The sequence below is a fragment of the Acartia tonsa genome, chromosome 13 (genome assembly GCF_053477335.1).
Source record: "Acartia tonsa isolate MP-2025a chromosome 13, ASM5347733v1, whole genome shotgun sequence".
Lineage (NCBI taxonomy): Eukaryota > Metazoa > Arthropoda > Copepoda > Calanoida > Acartiidae > Acartia > Acartia tonsa.
In genome coordinates this window covers 30531916-30548250 of record NC_137272.1, presented here as the reverse complement: position 1 = coordinate 30548250, position 16335 = coordinate 30531916, and the positions used below count along the sequence as shown (strand labels likewise).

The 16335-nt window shown below is 33.2% G+C and overlaps 3 protein-coding genes across 3 annotated transcripts; 2 read left to right on the top strand and 1 right to left on the bottom strand.

The window, feature by feature from the left end:
• Nucleotides 1-57: 57 nt before the first annotated feature.
• On the bottom strand, nt 58-5135 carry ATPsyndelta (ATP synthase, delta subunit). The gene is made up of 7 exons (XM_080180515.1): nt 4630-5135; nt 3984-4053; nt 3396-3471; nt 3013-3104; nt 1412-1464; nt 815-896; nt 58-251 (listed from the first exon to the last, which is right to left on the bottom strand). The coding sequence occupies exons 1-7, from the start codon at nt 4689-4691 to the stop codon at nt 219-221; spliced, it is 468 nt and encodes a 155-aa protein (XP_080036641.1). The 5' UTR covers nt 4692-5135; the 3' UTR covers nt 58-218.
• Nucleotides 5136-5639: 504 nt separating this feature from the next.
• On the top strand, nt 5640-12502 carry LOC145334890 (uncharacterized). Its single transcript, XM_080180509.1, has 8 exons — nt 5640-6271; nt 6562-6650; nt 7477-7650; nt 8202-8266; nt 10631-10710; nt 11009-11095; nt 11414-11492; nt 11927-12502. The coding sequence occupies exons 1-8, from the start codon at nt 6157-6159 to the stop codon at nt 12201-12203; spliced, it is 966 nt and encodes a 321-aa protein (XP_080036635.1). The 5' UTR covers nt 5640-6156; the 3' UTR covers nt 12204-12502.
• A 78-nt stretch (nt 12503-12580) lies between these two features.
• LOC145334891 (cytochrome c oxidase subunit 5B, mitochondrial-like) lies at nt 12581-16117 on the top strand. The gene is made up of 4 exons (XM_080180510.1): nt 12581-13251; nt 13881-13960; nt 14513-14620; nt 15344-16117. Exons 1-4 carry the CDS (start codon nt 13128-13130, stop codon nt 15425-15427), a joined length of 396 nt encoding a protein of 131 aa, XP_080036636.1. The 5' UTR covers nt 12581-13127; the 3' UTR covers nt 15428-16117.
• The last annotated feature ends 218 nt before the right edge of the window (nt 16118-16335 follow it).

Genomic DNA, 16335 nt, shown 5'->3' with positions numbered 1-16335 from the left:
GGTTTAAATTGCATTTTTCATAAGAAAAAATCTGAAATAAAAATTGAAAAAACACAATTTGTAATTTTTCTCTTTTTTAAATTTCAACATTTTAACAAAAAATGCAACATAAAAACTATATAAAAACTACAGTTTATTAATTAAATTTCAGAGCAGACATTACATTGATGAATAGAGGTGTTGTTGACTTGAGGAAAGGTTGGTTGGAGGGGAGATGTTTAGTTGGTGGCAGCGACAAGAGCTTCGGCGACCTGAAAAATGAAAACTTATGGGAGAGGGGCGCATGGGAGTTCAGGAAAATAGCCAAATCCCATCCCATGTCATCTATGAAGCTTCCCCGAAAAGTACAACCCATTCGGACGAGCAGTTTCTAAGATCTTAAGATTCAGACAAAAAAACCTCACTGCTTTATATTAGAGGACATCATATAGGATTTAAAGTTACAAAATATAAATATATACTTTTTTCCTGTAATGGTAACTTTTATTGTCACATATTATAAATTGGTACAACTCTAATTAGCGAAGCATTTCTTTTCAATCTAATTTCAGTATTTGTCAATGTTAATGTAAAATATTTTCCAGTATGGCTTCGAATCCGCTGGATTAGAACCGGTTCTTAGACATTCTTAAAAATGATGTATTGCATCGTATTACAGTTTTCCACAAATATTAGAGTATAAATCTTAAAAATCATTACCAGTTTTGTTAGCCTATACCCTGGTCCGCTCGGGGCTAACAAAACTGGTTTTTATCATTCTGTCTATTATACAATACGATTAATAACTATTCCAATATGCTTTAACCTAACTTACCTCAATGGCAATCTGAGCCTCGGCCTTGGAAACCTCATCGTTAGCGGCATTCAGGGCAGCTTGCGCGTCAGCAAGAACTTGTCTATATTAAAATAGGATTATCTTCTAAACTATTTATAACATAAGTACCCAAATTTTTATAAAAGCGTTTTGGGGACTTTTATTAAACTTTGAATGGTAAGTTAATTAAATTGATTGTTTAAACATTTAAACCACCAATTGTCAACTACAGAAGGGATGAATTTGTCTATCATCATTGGAAATGTTTATCAATTTATCAGCCATTGTCTTATCCCTTATTATCTTAAACTTATCCTCTTGAATACAAGTAGATCAACATCCATAAATAGACATATAGAAAGATGAATTATTACGGACAGACAGACAGACAAAACAATGAAACCCTGGATGCGCATAGGTCATACGAATCTTGACAAAAAAATCAACTTTGGATCTTTAATACTAATAAAAAGTAGGTAGTAAGATAAAGAATTAGTTTTCAAATTTTCATTATCAAAAGCAAATAAATTAAATACATAGACCAAAATCATACATAATAACATCATTTGCTTATTAAAAGATGGAACAATATTTTACCTGGCAGCGCCGTTATCAAGGTCTTCGACTTTGTGGGCTTCCTCAGCAAGGATCTAAAAAACGTGTAAACACTAGGGTAAAGCGGGGCGATCTCGGTTTTGAGGTGAAGTCGGTATTTTTTTGACCACCTTCATTAAATGACATTTTTCTCCGTGTTCTAATCGACTGACAGAAAAAAACATAAAATCAAATTTGTTCCTTATTCAATTGCCTACAAAAAAGTATAAAATGACAATTTTTGTGAGATAAATTTTAGGGTACTTATTGGGTCTTAAAGTCGGACGACAAAAATTTTTTTTTTCGATTTTTTTGCTTCAGTCGGAAAAACGGTAAGTTGGACAAAAACTGGTAAGAGCTAGAGCTTAGACGTCTTCAGGGGACTTATTAAGAATCTAATAGGCTATCCATTTCCGTTTAAAACTTTAAAAAAGCTTGTATAGTTTTTTCTTAAATAGACTAAAAGTGAAGCGGGGCGAATTCGGTTTTTTCACTTTTTATACTAACTTTTTCAATTTTATATAAAAAAGTGAAATTTTCGAGAAAAAAAGTCAATTTTCTCGTACTTAGAATAAATTTATTTTTTTTTGTAGAAAAAATTGTCCGATCTTCATAATTTTTTTTGTGAATGCTCTTTATTACATTTAGCAACTTTAACCTTTAGGGCATGCTGTAATTAAATCACTATGTCATAGGTTTTTTGAAGCTGGAAAATCGACCACAGATTTTGCCAAACTATTCTCTTTTTTTCAACTTAATTTTTTTAGGAAATTTTGCTAATAGAACAAATTTTTTTTTGGCCAAATCTATTCAAAATTGCCTGAATTTCAAGGATCAGGCCTTTAAAGTCATAAAAAGTTATTTTTTCTAGTAGTATTTTTATGTTTTTTATCAAAAAAATTTTCGAAAAAAAAGTCAAATTTCGCGTACTTCGGAAAAATTTTTTTTTTTTGGTAGAAAAAATTGACCTATCTTAATAAAATTTTTTGTGCATACTCTTTATTACATTTAGCAACTTTTACCTTTTGGGCATGCTGTAATAAAATCAATACGTCATCGATTTTTTTGAAGCTTGAAAATGCCCTACCGACTTCGCCTCAAGGCGGGGCGAAGTCGGTGCCGTTTTAGAGATCAATTTTGACAAACTTCCCAATGTCCTAGGTTTACGTCCCTTTAGGACCTGATCGACTTCTCCGAGATCTTTCTACTGGTCTTGGTCCCATTTAAAAAAAATAATTTTTACGATTTGCAGGTTCAAAAAACCGAAAAAAAGACCGAGTTCGCCCCGCTTTACCCTAAAGTAGGATTTTCCATGTTTTTACTCGAGTAAAAAAGGAACATACACAATGTGACAATTTAAATTATACTGAAAAGACACCCAGTGATCTTAAGGGATGAGAAAATGGGCGATAATTTCATAGCACGACTAAAAATTGCTTTCTTATAGCTTTTATCAAAGAATCAGTGAAAATCGGCCAAGATTTGCATAAATTGATACAAGTTAGAGACGGGTAGGCAGTAGTAGACACACTTTTTGGAGACCAACGTTGAGCCGGTTCTACAAATTACCAGAAAAGATTTAATTTGATGAAAAATAAAGAAACCTGAACGGAGGAATCATCATTAATGGTAACGGAGCCGGAGGAAACGAAAAATTTCTTGGCGGTACCATCCTCTTCGTATACAGTTACAACACCTAAAAATTAAAAACGATAAAGAAAGGAAAAATTAATGGAAGGGGACACTTTGATTGGCTAGAATATTGATCATATAATCTCAATTATAGTTTAATTAGCGCAGATAATCTTTAAAGTAAGTGCTAGCCTATATCCCGAGCATTGAAGCCAGATAAAATATTTTATATAGTTATGTAAAAATCTTTTTTATCATTTGATTTGTGAATTAGAACACTTTTCCATTCCTATCCAGTTTTCTTAGAATTCTTGTTAATGAAAATGAATTTCCTAATAAAAAAAAATGAACCTACCGGGCTTAAGAACAGCTAGAGAGGGTACGTGGGCGGGAAGGATACCGAAAGCTCCGGAAAAGGAGGGGACATCAACCTGATCAGAAAAAGTGAATTTATATTAACTCTTAATAATGTATTGGACATAAAAAAAATAGATAAAGATCAAGCTTCAATTACATAAATTGAAGTTATAAATAAATAAAGATGACAATTCAAAAAAAGCTCTACAGTCAGAAGGGAGAATAAACGAGCAATAACTCTTGTAGAGTGTCAAAACTCAATGAGCAAAACATTTATTTGTTAAGCTTAACAAAATTGTACATAGATTAATTGCAAAAATTGCGTACATATAGGATACAGTAAAAGGACATACTATCCTTTTTAGCATTTGATTATAGAGTTGACTCGCTTATAATATTATACCTTGTTGTCCTGGGAATCATTATTCAAAAAATAAATTAAATAGGATAGGTAAATAAATCAAACAAAAAAAATATCAGCATGTTTTAAATGAATGTAAGGACTTTCTGGTGATTATAAGGTTGCTACGCTTCCTAAATCGTATCGTATTATAGGAGTAGCTAATAAAATATTATTCCTTGTCACCTGTCTGACATTAGCAGCGTCATAGTGGACTGCGTTGGGGGCAGCGAAAGTAAAAGCCATATCGGCACTCCTGAAAAAGTTATATATCTGTAATACAAAGTAGAATGATAACTGTCCGTCCCTTAAGATCTCGGTAACCACTGAACCGATCGGATTCTACTCTTCAAGGAATATAACTACTGGTCCTGTGGTGACACCCCCCAACCCTCCCAAAAATGAAAATACAACAGCATATCTCCTGGATGAAAAATGAGAGTCCTCCCATCCGATACTTTAAGGAACAGAGATTAATAGAAATTCCAAACGCATCGAAACGAGTGAAGGAGGAAATATTTCGATAGTCATGTCCATTTTACTTGTCCCCAAAGTTTTATAAACTAGTGTTCTGGTTGGTTTGCTTACAACCTCTAAATATTAATTATTAAAGTGCATTAAAATTTTTCAACAATATATAAACGAGAAATATTTTGTACTTCAATTCATAGTCCTTTATGTCTTATCCTTTAAGATCCATGCTCAAGACATTCAAATAAAAACTCTCAGGACCAACCAAGATATTTATTACAATCGGTGTTTTTTCAGATAGTCATTTTCAATTAAAGGTAGGCGTTTTTTGAAATCAGCGTTTTTTTGAATAACTTTATACCTGACAGAAGAGGTGGACATCATTCTACGGCCGAGACCAAAAGCCAAGCTGCGGAATGCCATTTTTACAGGTAGAGGGAGGTTAAGTCTGCAAAAAAAAACCACAATATTATCGTTGAATTCCGGATGATTATTTGTACACGTACGTACGTGTCTTTGATCTCGCTAAAACCACACTGAAATTTAAAGGTAAGTTTAAAGGAAGAGTTTCTAAATTTAAAAACACCAGGTGAAAAGGATGACAACATTCAAAACGAGCAATGCTCTACAAATCAAAAACAACTATTGAAAAATATTTTTGGGTTTGAGCTTTAATTTTTTATTTTAAAAAGGTTTTTAAGACGTTTAAACTGTAAAACAAACGAACATACAAAATAATACAAAAAATAAACAAATAAATATTATTCGAAGCACTTTTTCAATGTATAGATAATAGATATGTCCATTTTTATAAAACACATGAATTTCAAATCATTTTTAATCCATTTTGGTTGGGAGAAACTTTTAACTTGAAATGAAATGGGGAGAGAAGAAAGCATCATGGAGAATTAAAAACACAAATCACGAAACCTCGGAAATTTTAACTTTAAAATTGCTTAAGCTTCTGTCACTTTAAAATATTATTGAATTTGTAGATTGATAATTGCTTTCTATGACGAAAAAAAAGTATTTCAAATGATAATTTGTTAAGTATAAACTTAAATGCAAGTTTATACTAATTAGGAAACTTCAACATTTTTCTAATGAATAACTAGAAACTATAGTATGGTATTAGGCAGTAAAGATATTTTTAGGGCATTTTTGAATATCTTAACTGTTTTACATTTTTTGACAGAAATAACAAAAAAAGAATATTCTAATTAATTTGAAATTTATTTTGAATAAGCAAAAATGTTCCAACTCACTAAGATCAGCTGATTCAAGTTTCGTAGATTTTTACTTTTATAATTTGGCGCGGCATTTCCTCCATATTGGCACAACCTCACACACCAATACACACACACACTTGCTGCCTCCCTTGCTTATGCTGGCCCTGTTTTTTTTTATGACATTTTTCAACATTTTCTTGGCCATTTCGGGGTGATTGTGAATGTGATCTTTTGAAAAGATGACTTTTAGACACTTTTTATTCATTTGTTGTTGTTTTATGAAATGATTTTTAGCATATTCGGGTTGTAAGTATATATTTATAAATAAATATGGATTTTTGTTTGAAAGTACGTACATTTGATATTATAAAATTACAACGGTTGCGACTTTAGAGGCATCTTAGAAATAATTTAATGTTGGAAAGGCGGGAGAAATAACTCCTACTTTTAATTTAGAAGTATAAGTTATACAATCTTGGTGCGAATTTTCTTGGTCGGGTTGAGGTACCTCTCCCCCAAAAGAGATTAAAGCCTTTTTCGTACGTACGTTGTTGACTGATTTTGCCACACACAGACTCATTGATAGATAAACATACCTACATGTTATACCGTGTTAATTACCTTTAAATAAATGAAATACCCATAATTTCAGATTTAAGATGAACGAAACTGTAATATTAAACAGAATTCACCACTTTTTCTGTAAATTATTACCACAAACCAAATTAACCAAGAAATTTAGCGCTGATGGAATTCATCAATTAATCAAAGAAGGTAAGATTGTTTGATTTTTATATTGACCTCTCTAGATTGCAAAACACGCCTGCATAATCTGTTTTATTCGAAAAAAAATTTTGTTTAATTATTTTAGCTAGTCCCTTGTATATATGGTTTTGTCCTTAAACAATGGCAAAGAAACTCCAGTGTGTTTGTTGCCTTTAATGTTTTTTCTTACCAAAAGTTTGGTCGAAATATTTCTTAATTCCGCGAGATGTATATTTTTAGATATTTATACAATATGTACCTATACAGTAGCTTTGTATAAAAAAAAAAATACTCTTTAGGTGTTGAAGTAAGTCGATTGGGGGAGATGGATTTGGTTAAAGAAATGAAAGATTTAGATCCTGAAATATCTGTAGAAAATGCTTTAGAGGTAAGTTTTAAATAGAATGCTTAAAAGCTCCTTTTTAAAAGCGAAGCTTTTCTTTAATTAGGGTCGGTACGTCCGTAACGGATAGCTTTTTTCGTTTATTTAGGCATGTTAGAATTGTCCTATCGATTTCAAATTTTGCATGGTGATTCCTTAAATAGTTTGGTACGATTTAGAAAGCAACTCTATAATCATCACTAAAATGTCCGTACAATTTTGCTTTGACTCTTATACATTTATATTCTGATTATTCAGTTCTGACACTACACAAGTGTTAATGTCTGTTTGTCCTACCGCTTCAGTGCTTTGCTTTTATGGATGTTGTCATCCTTGTTTTGTTTAATAGAGATTTAATGCTTGATAATTTACTTTGTCTGTCTGTCAGCCCGCAACGCTTTATGGGAAATATGTTTTTCTCGGCTGTTGTTAAAGAAGACAACTGTATTTTTTGTAAAGATTCGCTTTACTTATGATCATCTATATAGTATAACCTATTATTTATTTGATTCTGTCGGTCTGTCAGTAATACAAAAAAAATTGTGTTTCCCCACTCATGGATGTTGTAATTCTTGTTTTATATTGTTTTATCGCATTGTATTATAGACAATTTCCAAAGATATTAAAATTTTAAAAAATAAACAGATTAAAACCATTTTTGTTTGCCCCACGGGTCGAATGCCGGGGTTAACAAAACTGGTATTAATTTTATTTTAATATCTGTCGAAAATTGTGTCATTCAAAGCTATACATGGTTTTTCAGTATTACTGAGAACCGGTTCTAATCCAGCGGATATTAATCGGTTTTAGCCATACAGGTTATATTCTTCAGGAGGCTTTGAATTCACTGTTAGAAAATCTGCGATTTGGTAAAAGTCAATCCATCTATCTGAAAGAAGCAGTCCGGATGTACGTGACTAAGCAAAATATAAACAAATATGTGGATTTAATTGATACAAGAATAGCTGCCCGAGAAGATTATTTGTATGCGTGTTCTCTAGTGCAGGTTTGTTAAAATGTTTGCCAATATTCCCTCTAAGTGCCTAGTTGAGCACAAACTTCCCCCATCTCCTTATTTTGAAATTGATATAAAATATTGGGAGGGGGGGGGGGGTGGGTGTGTTAGGTCAGGTCAGGTTAGGTTAGGTTATATTTCATTGGTACTAGAAAGGCAGCCTCCATTAGGGATCAGGCATTTGGAAAATTAACCCTCCCTTCCCCTACTTTTTGATGAAAATTTAGGGCATGGTCCCTTTCGTGACATCGCCTCTTAGGGGGTGTTTCGTCATATTTTTACAGTAGCTTTCTCCTATTTCCAGTCCCTGCGGTGTGCTCTAACCCTGCAAGGCAGTCATCTTACCTAAAATATCCTATCAAAAGCTACTACGAAAATACGAATCACGATGAAAACCTATCTAACTGTTGATCTTTTAGTATAACTGCATTATGCATCACTAAAATAATCTTGAAATCCTTGCTGCTATATGCTAGGATCACTTGCTTTTGTTAGTCCGTAGTCCCATTTTAATCTGTACAAATGGAATTATAAATATTTAGGACTCTCGACAGAAAGAAGAAGTGAAGGCATTTTTGTTGTTGAACCAACTTATTTTAGTTCATAGGTTTGTAATAGGGTTGGGCCGGATACTTTTTTTTGCCGGATATCCGGCAAATATCCGGTTATCCGGCCAAATTACCGGCTATCCGGCCGGATAACCGGCCAAATTACCAGATATTAAAGTAGTAAAAAAAATTTCAGAAATCTTATATAAAGGGGGGGGGGAAAATGTGGTGACTCGTGCCACGACATACCAGCAATTTTATTTTGGGTGCTACTCCCTTAGTTTTAGAGATAATTGGGTGAAATCTTTTGGGCTGGGTCACTATTACACTAATTACCATTAAAACGGTGGACGGCGGGAGCGGCGGTACCGCCGCCATTTTTTATTCAAATATTTTTTACTGATCTACCTCAAAAGGTTTTGTCTCAATATCTTTAAAAGCTTAGGAGAGGCACTGAATTTAAGATATACCTTGATAAACGAGAATTTGAAAAAAAATGACAAAGTCCCCCCGCAGGGTTGGTTATAAGGGGAAAAATTTTTGAAAAAAATAACATGGTCTCAAATGATTCCAAATTGCCTAATTCGGCGAGAAATGCAATAAAAAAAATTTTGGCGGCGGAAAATGGCGGTGGACGGCGGGAGCGGCGGTACCGCCGCCATTTTTTATTCAAATATTTTTTACTGATCTACCTCAAAAGGTTTTGTCTCAATATCTTTAAAAGCTTAGGAGAGGCACTGAATTTAAGATATACCTTGATAAACGAGAATTGGAAAAAAATGACTAAGTCCCCCCACAGGGTTGGTTATAAGGGGAAAAATTTTTGAAAAAAATAACATGGTCTCAAATGATTCCAAATTGCCTAATTCGGCGAGAAATGCAATAAAAAAATTTTTTTTGGCGGCGGCGGAAAATGGCGGCGAACGGCGGGAGCGGCGGACCCGCCGCCGTTTTTTTTGAAAGATACCTCTAGTTGGGGTAATTAGTGACCCAGCCCAAAAGATTTCACCCAATTATCTCTAAAACTAAGGGAGTAGCACCCAAAATAAAATTGCTGGTATGTCGTGGCACGAGTCACCACATTTCCCCCCCCCCCCTTTACATAAAGTTAAACTTATTCAGAAAAAATGTTCTTCTAGCTTCAATAATAAGAAAATTATAGGGTGAGGCGGGGCATTACCGGTAATTTTTTTGGTTTTTTGAAAAAAGAATGGGGTAAATATTAATATTTTTAAATGGGACCAAGACCATTAGAAAGCTTACGGAAAGGACTATCAGGTCCTAATACGACGTTATCCTAGGACTTTTAGAAGTTTGTCATAATTGGACTAAAAGAAATTACCGATAAATGCCCCACGGTGGGGCATTGTGGGTAACGTCTTTTCAACCTAAAAAAAATCGATGAAAAACGGCCAAACGGCCAGTCAAACATAAATAATCATAATTAGTATAGGTTATAGGGATTATCCACAAAAATTTTCATAAAGATCGGACTATTCCTTCTATGTCAAAAATCATTTTTTTTAAAAGACGAGAAATTTCGATTTTTTTTTCACAAAAATTTTCTTAAAAAATAAAATTTAAAAATTTTTATATAAAAAACCTGTTCTATTCACTTTTTGGCCTAATTCTTAAAAAGCCCATATTGAATTTTAGATTTTACCAAAGAAAACCTGAAAATTGATCTTAAAAATCGAATTTGAATTTTTTTTCGACGTTACCGAAAAATACCCCGCGCGAACTTTGGTCATTTTTGAAAAAAATATTTACTCTACATTTAAGCTCTCAACGGATTTGGAAAGAGCGGGCAATTCTTAGTTCAAAAGGTTTTTACGGATCAGTTCTAGGTCTTACCAATTTTTGTGTAGGTCGATCTTTATACACCTAGGTGAAAAAAATTTTGAAGAAAAAAAATTTTCGTCCGATTTTGAGACCCAAAAAGTACCCTTAAAATTCATCTCACAAAAATTTCATTTAATACTTTTTTGTAGGCAATTTAATAAGGAACAAATTTGTTTTTATGTTTTTTTCTATCAGTCGATTAGAACATGGAGAAAAACGTCATTTTCTGAAGGTGGGTAAAAAATTACCGGTAATGCCCCTTACCGGTTAATGCCCCGCTTGACCCTAGCCATTTAAGATTTTAAAAAGCAGAGATTTTTGGTGTAAAGTATAAAAAATTATAGAGCCGGGTATCCGGCCGGATAGTTTCAATATCCGGTATCCGGCCGGATATTGAAAATGGCCGGATATCCGGCCACACCGGATATCCGGCCCAACCCTAGAACTTTGTAACTTATTTAAATTCTATTATATATTGTAGGAAGTAAATTTATATTTTTCTTTATATAAAGAACATGTTTCATAGCATCTCAAAATCCTATATCATATCCAGTTGCCCTATTGATTTGTTTTTATTTTAGTATAAACCCGGGGAAACTAGATGTCCATATTAAATATCTGTGTCAACGAAAGAAATCCAAAGAAAACGGCTCAGAACCAGGCAATTTTACTTGGTATTAATGGCAATTATAAAGGATAATTGCAATCTTAAGGGAAACGACAATGGTGAAAAGAAACAAATAGTCTTAAGTCCAAAATATTGGTTCAAAAGTTTGGACACTCCTATTTTTGATCCAACAAATCAAAAGTACCCAAAGTTTTATTTTCATCTAAAGGTTGACCGCGGGGAAAGAAAAATTGCATTAAACCATCCCATTACTTAACTTCAATGATATTATAGTCTAAAACCATATAAAGAATACCTAGGATTAACACCAACTAAATTGAATATTAAACAGATCTTGAAAGGCGAAAATTAATCTCCATTTTGAGTTTGGACAGTGCCAACCAACATGTTCATATTATTCTTCAGATTATAGACTCAGGAATTTTGTTTCATTCAATAAATAATATGTTACTTACCTACAGAAGATGTTTATTCAATTTTTAGAATAGCAATTACAGGGACGATTAGACACAAAGTTACTTTAAGTGTCGTATCTCTGCAATCAAGTCTAAAAAGTACAAGAAAAAAAACATATTATGAGCACCCTGTAATACCTGTATTTCAAAAAATTCTGGATAGATTTTAAAAGTCTGTTTGAGGTTCCTTATTCTGGTTGTTGTCATCCTAGTGATGAGTTGTTTATGAAGCAATTTCAATATAACACATTGAATTAAATATTAATTTATTTGGATTTTAGTGAGTATAGATTTTGAAATTTTGCGAAAATTGAACTCTTGGTCCTTGCTGAAAAGTTTGAAACAGTGGCCTGTCTTCAGGTATTATTCTCATGAATGGAAGTAGCATGTTGTTTTTCTGTGTTTTTTTTTGTTGAAAAGTTAGAGTTAAACCTATGAAACAAAATAAGATGCATATTTTGTTTTTCAAGTTGACCTCTATCTCCTTTAATTTTTTTTCAATTTTACCTGTCCAGAGATATTCTGGAAGCCTGCAGCATTAACCTGGAGGCCAAAAACCAAATTTTTTTAAAATAAGGAAACTACACCCTAAAAGGAATCTTTTTTGTGAAATACTATATCCTCTCACTCCAAAGACTAAGCCTATAATCACTTTATTTTAGATTTTTTAGAATCATGTTCGTTTTAAAAGATTTTACCTATTTTTTTTCGTGACTAAATACATTGCTAAGGTATCAACTTATCCAGCAAAAAGGAATAAGTTTTCATGAATACTAATCTTGTTTGTGCTTTAGGTTGAAAGTTTTCAACGTATTGAACCGCCAACTGGCTGAGGCAGATAGTTTAAAAGATATTGAACAACTTGCCGCATTTATCCTAAATACCCTGCATGCCAGCCCTAACAAGAATAATAATCTACAAAACAACGGCAGAGCGTACGAGCTGAAGGAGGTTTTATCGGAATTATTCCGTAGTTTGGATGGTAATATAAATGTGTCCAGGTTTTATAAATCTGAATTGATGAATTATTTACATGTTGGATTGTTTAGCTCAAATAGAGCTATTGGTTAATGTATATAATGCTGTTTTATTTTTGGATACAATGTCCATTTTTTGAAACACCAAAGAAGTTAAACCAAACTGATGTTTTCTACACTTTAGCATAGAAGCAAAATATAAAATAGTTGCCTTAATATATTATCATATATATTGGCAGGAAGACCGAAGTTATGGATGAAAATAATCAAAATTCATTACTGGGAAAATTAACTTTTTTAATGATGCTTTGTATTGTATTGGTTCTAGGCTATATTCCGGTTGAATTTAATCAACCCATCTATATTATATAAGAATTGATTTGCCCCCCCCCCCTCCCTAAAAAAAAATAATCTTTAATTTAAAGTAACTGATGTATTTGCATATACTTTAATTTTTATCACCGGAATATCCCTGTGTTTCTAGTTCATATTAATACTTATATAAATATTTGTATTTCTAGTCTTCTATTATATTACGCTTAGCCTTTATTTATGTACCTAAAATTATTACCTACCTAATGTAAACTAACGAAGAGAAAAAAATATGAAAATTCTGAATTTTTTTTCCTATCGTAAAATTCTTTTTTAAATTCATTTATATGTAAACAAAGCATTTTTAATCTATTTTTCATTGTTTCATAATTTAAAGAAATAAAATCGTGTAATAAAAAACTAAGTAGGTACCTAGTGGGTTTTGTCATATTTTCGCAGTAGCTTTTCTCCAATTTTTAGCCACTGCGGGGCTAATTCCTAACCCTGCGGGGCAATCATTAAAATTTACCTAACCTAAAACAGTGAGAATACGACGGTACCTATACCTGCTATTTCGTCTTCTTTTCATGATCCATAAAATGTAGTAAAGAGACTGACTGTGATAAACAAGAATATTTTTATTATTTTTACAAAAAAAAATCCGCAAAAACTAAATTATTTAATTTTCAGACTGAAAGGACCTAAAATGGCCGGAGTTGTTGCAAGATCCCTGAACATGGCCGTGAGAACCGCCAGCCGCCGTGGCATCCATGTGTCCGCAGCTGTTAGAGGCGACCATGACATGACTGACCCCATTGAACACGCCACTGGTGAGTAGTATTGTTTATGCCTATAAAATTAGTCTTTAGAAGCAAAGCTTCTAACGGAGGGAGTTGACACTGTGCCTATTCCACTAGTCCCCAAAGTTTTATAATAACGTTTTCTTTTTCGTTGGCTTGGCAAGTTCTCGGAACTTCAGTGAATTTTGATTGGTTGGTACATTAAGATTGTTATTCAAACGTTTCAATCACAACTTATTTTGTGTAACATCAATGGGGATGTACATTAATTTATCGGACATTGTCTTATCCCTTTAGATCCCTTTTATGTCATAGTTAAGCTTTGGAAGCAGTGCTTCTCTATCAGTGTTGGTCTGTCTGTAATGTTAGAGCCTTTTTTATTGTATAAATATTAAATACAAATAATTTCACAACCCAATTCCCATCCCTCCTTTGTCCCTTTTGTCTGTACCCAAAGATTTATGCCCACTTTGTCTTATAAGTTAGCTCCAGCTTCAAAACTTTGGGTACTGCTATTAATTCTGATTGCTTGGTTCTTAACTTGAAGTGTCTTAGGTACCTTTTCAACCAATAATTTTAATTTAGGGTTATTTTGTTTATCATAAATTGGGATTTATATATCAATTTATCATCCTTTGTCTTATCCGTGTGTTTGCTAGGTGTTGAGAAGTACGAACTGTTGGCGAAGCAGGCTGGTAATGATGATCCTTTCTTTCTCAAGTCATACTCCAGAGGAGCTGTGAGTACATTTATTATTATTATAATAAAGTAACAGGATGTCTGTCTGTTTGTAGTTTGTACGAAGGATCCCGCTAACCGCTGAACTACCACCTATAGTTTTCCTTTACAGTGTAGCTTCTCAAAGGTCCTGGGAAGGTTTATAGCTATTTTGGGGGAGGATACCACCACCCTCCCAAGAGAAATCGTGTCTTAAAGAAAATTCCCCCCCTCTTAAAAAAAAGAGAGGAGTAGGTTTCTGGTAAAATCCGTAAAGGTTATGTGTTATAAGTAAAAAACAGTAGTAGAACGATAAAAATTTATGTAATCTTTTGTCTCTAGTTCTTTTCAATAAGAAATACACATATTTAGTGAATATTATCGGTCTACTACTATTTTTAAGCCTTATAACACACACCTTTACGGATTCTACCAGAAACCTACCCCTTTCTTTTTCAAACAAATTAGGTAAAAAAAAGGGTGGTTGGTGGGTGGTTGGTCCATCATAAAAAAAAATCTGTCACAATGTCCACGTGTTCTATATCCATTTTAATTACCTTTCACATGTTTGTAGGCCACCAAGGAGGAGCCCTGTATTGTGAACGCTATGGACACCTTCAGACTTGTTGGTTGTGTCTGCCATGAGGACGATACCATCATTAAATGGATGTGGCTCTGTGAGGTGAGGCGCATTTTACCAGGGATCTAAAATGATAAGAGAATTACTGAGAAAGCCAGCGAATAAGAAAATATTATTATAAAACTTTGGGTACAAGTGTAATAATCAACCCATTGTCCCCCTATCCGCAGTATTTTACAAGTTGAGCATCGTATACCTGAGGTACCTAATAAAATACATTTGGGATATATGTACTATCTTTTCCTCTAAATTGTCTGCCTGTGAAAAAGGAAAGAGGTGCAAGTGTAAAGTAGTTAGCTTTTTTGTCTGTAGCGAAGGATCTCGCTAACCCCTAACCGATATGGTTCTTCTTTTCCATGAAGCTTATCATAAGTCAAGGGTAGGTTTTTAACTATTATGGTGATCTTGATCGTAGAAAAATGCCCCCCCCCCCCCAAAAAAAAAATTATGTGAAATGGAAGGGGGTGGGTCGACTCTCCCCACCTCAAGCGCTCCTAAAGATTTCTTAGGGCGTTAGTAATTAGATATATTCAATCCTATATAGGGATTAGAGTAGAGGGGGAAGGGTATAAATAAATGTATATCCCCATCCCAAGAACCATGTGTCGACTTTCAATTCGGTCTTTGGAAACCAACCAATAGCATCGTATTAATATAAACACAGCCAATTAGCAGAAAACAATTTGCTAGCAGACGAAACTGATCCCAACAGGGGGATGTTTGGTTATAAATCTATATATTATTTATAAAAAAAATTTTATCTAGGGAGCTCCCAAGAGATGTGCCTGCGGCTACTGGTTTTCCCTGAAGGTTCATCCCGCCCCAGAAAAGTTCGCCATGCCCTTGTAAACTATATTTACACGATAGGAAAGAGAAACATTCGTTCATTTGTTGGCATTTTAACCAAGGGATCCTTAGGGAAAAGACAATGGACGATAAATTGATGTTAATAAACATGGGGTGTATATTCTGCACTGTATTCCCTTTGTAAAAGGGTGGGGGGAGGGGGAAAAATGAAAAAAAATAAATACTACTGAAAACTTTTTTTCCCCTCCTTGGAGAAAAAACCAGAAAAATATTTGGTTTGGTTAACAAAGTGAATAAAATATAGAGTACAAAAAAATATTTTTCCATTTTTACTCCTCCTTACCTAGGGAAAAAACTAAAGGGGGGAAAAATAAAATATTTTGCAGCCTGGAAAAAAAATTACTCTTGTGCAGAATAACACCCCTGTATTAAACAAATTAAACCCCTCTGTAGATAAAGATTATTGATTGAAATGTTTGGATACTATAACTACTGGTTTAGAACCAAGTCAAACCGATCAAAATTCAAAAAAGTACCCAAAGTTTTTGTGACAATGAATAAATAATCCAATATCCACGCTCTTCCTTCCCATAATTGACAAATGAACGAATCTTCTCTTTAATTTAACAGGAATGGTTTCAGAGTCGACCGTATAGTAGTGAATTTTAATTTAAACAGTATAATAAAACAATTGTCTTGAAAAAATATCTTGAAATAGAACTAGATTTTAATTTTATCTTATGTTTGTTATCATTTGTTTACAAATATTTAGCGATTTTAATTGATTAAAATAGCTGAATAAATGTCCATTAACATTATTATATGTCATAGGAAAGTATTAAGGTAACGAATTAAATTTCTAAATTTGTAGCCTAAATGTTTTTCTAAATTAATTTATAGCGAAAAAAATCAATAGATCATAATGAAATTAAACGATATCTTGTTTTAGA

What these genes read in the sequence shown, in the direction of transcription:
- LOC145334890 (XM_080180509.1), top strand. Translation starts at nt 6,157, where the DNA reads ATGAACGAAACTGTAATATTAAACAGAATTCACCACTTTTTCTGTAAA. An exon ending in CTGTAGAAAATGCTTTAGAG is followed by an intron (nt 6,651 to 7,476) that starts GTAAGTTTTAAA and finishes TATATTCTTCAG; the next exon opens with GAGGCTTTGAATTCACTGTT. An exon ending in AGAAAACGGCTCAGAACCAG is followed by an intron (nt 10,711 to 11,008) that starts GCAATTTTACTT and finishes AATATTAAACAG; the next exon opens with ATCTTGAAAGGCGAAAATTA.
- LOC145334891 (XM_080180510.1), top strand. Translation starts at nt 13,128, where the DNA reads ATGGCCGGAGTTGTTGCAAGATCCCTGAACATGGCCGTGAGAACCGCC. An exon ending in CCCCATTGAACACGCCACTG is followed by an intron (nt 13,252 to 13,880) that starts GTGAGTAGTATT and finishes TGTGTTTGCTAG; the next exon opens with GTGTTGAGAAGTACGAACTG. An exon ending in AATGGATGTGGCTCTGTGAG is followed by an intron (nt 14,621 to 15,343) that starts GTGAGGCGCATT and finishes AATTTTATCTAG; the next exon opens with GGAGCTCCCAAGAGATGTGC.
- ATPsyndelta (XM_080180515.1), bottom strand. Translation starts at nt 4,691, where the DNA reads ATGGCATTCCGCAGCTTGGCTTTTGGTCTCGGCCGTAGAATGATGTCC. An exon ending in ACGCTGCTAATGTCAGACAG is followed by an intron (nt 3,472 to 3,983) that starts GTGACAAGGAAT and finishes TTTTCTGATCAG; the next exon opens with GTTGATGTCCCCTCCTTTTC. An exon ending in AGGCTCAGATTGCCATTGAG is followed by an intron (nt 252 to 814) that starts GTAAGTTAGGTT and finishes TTCATTTTTCAG; the next exon opens with GTCGCCGAAGCTCTTGTCGC.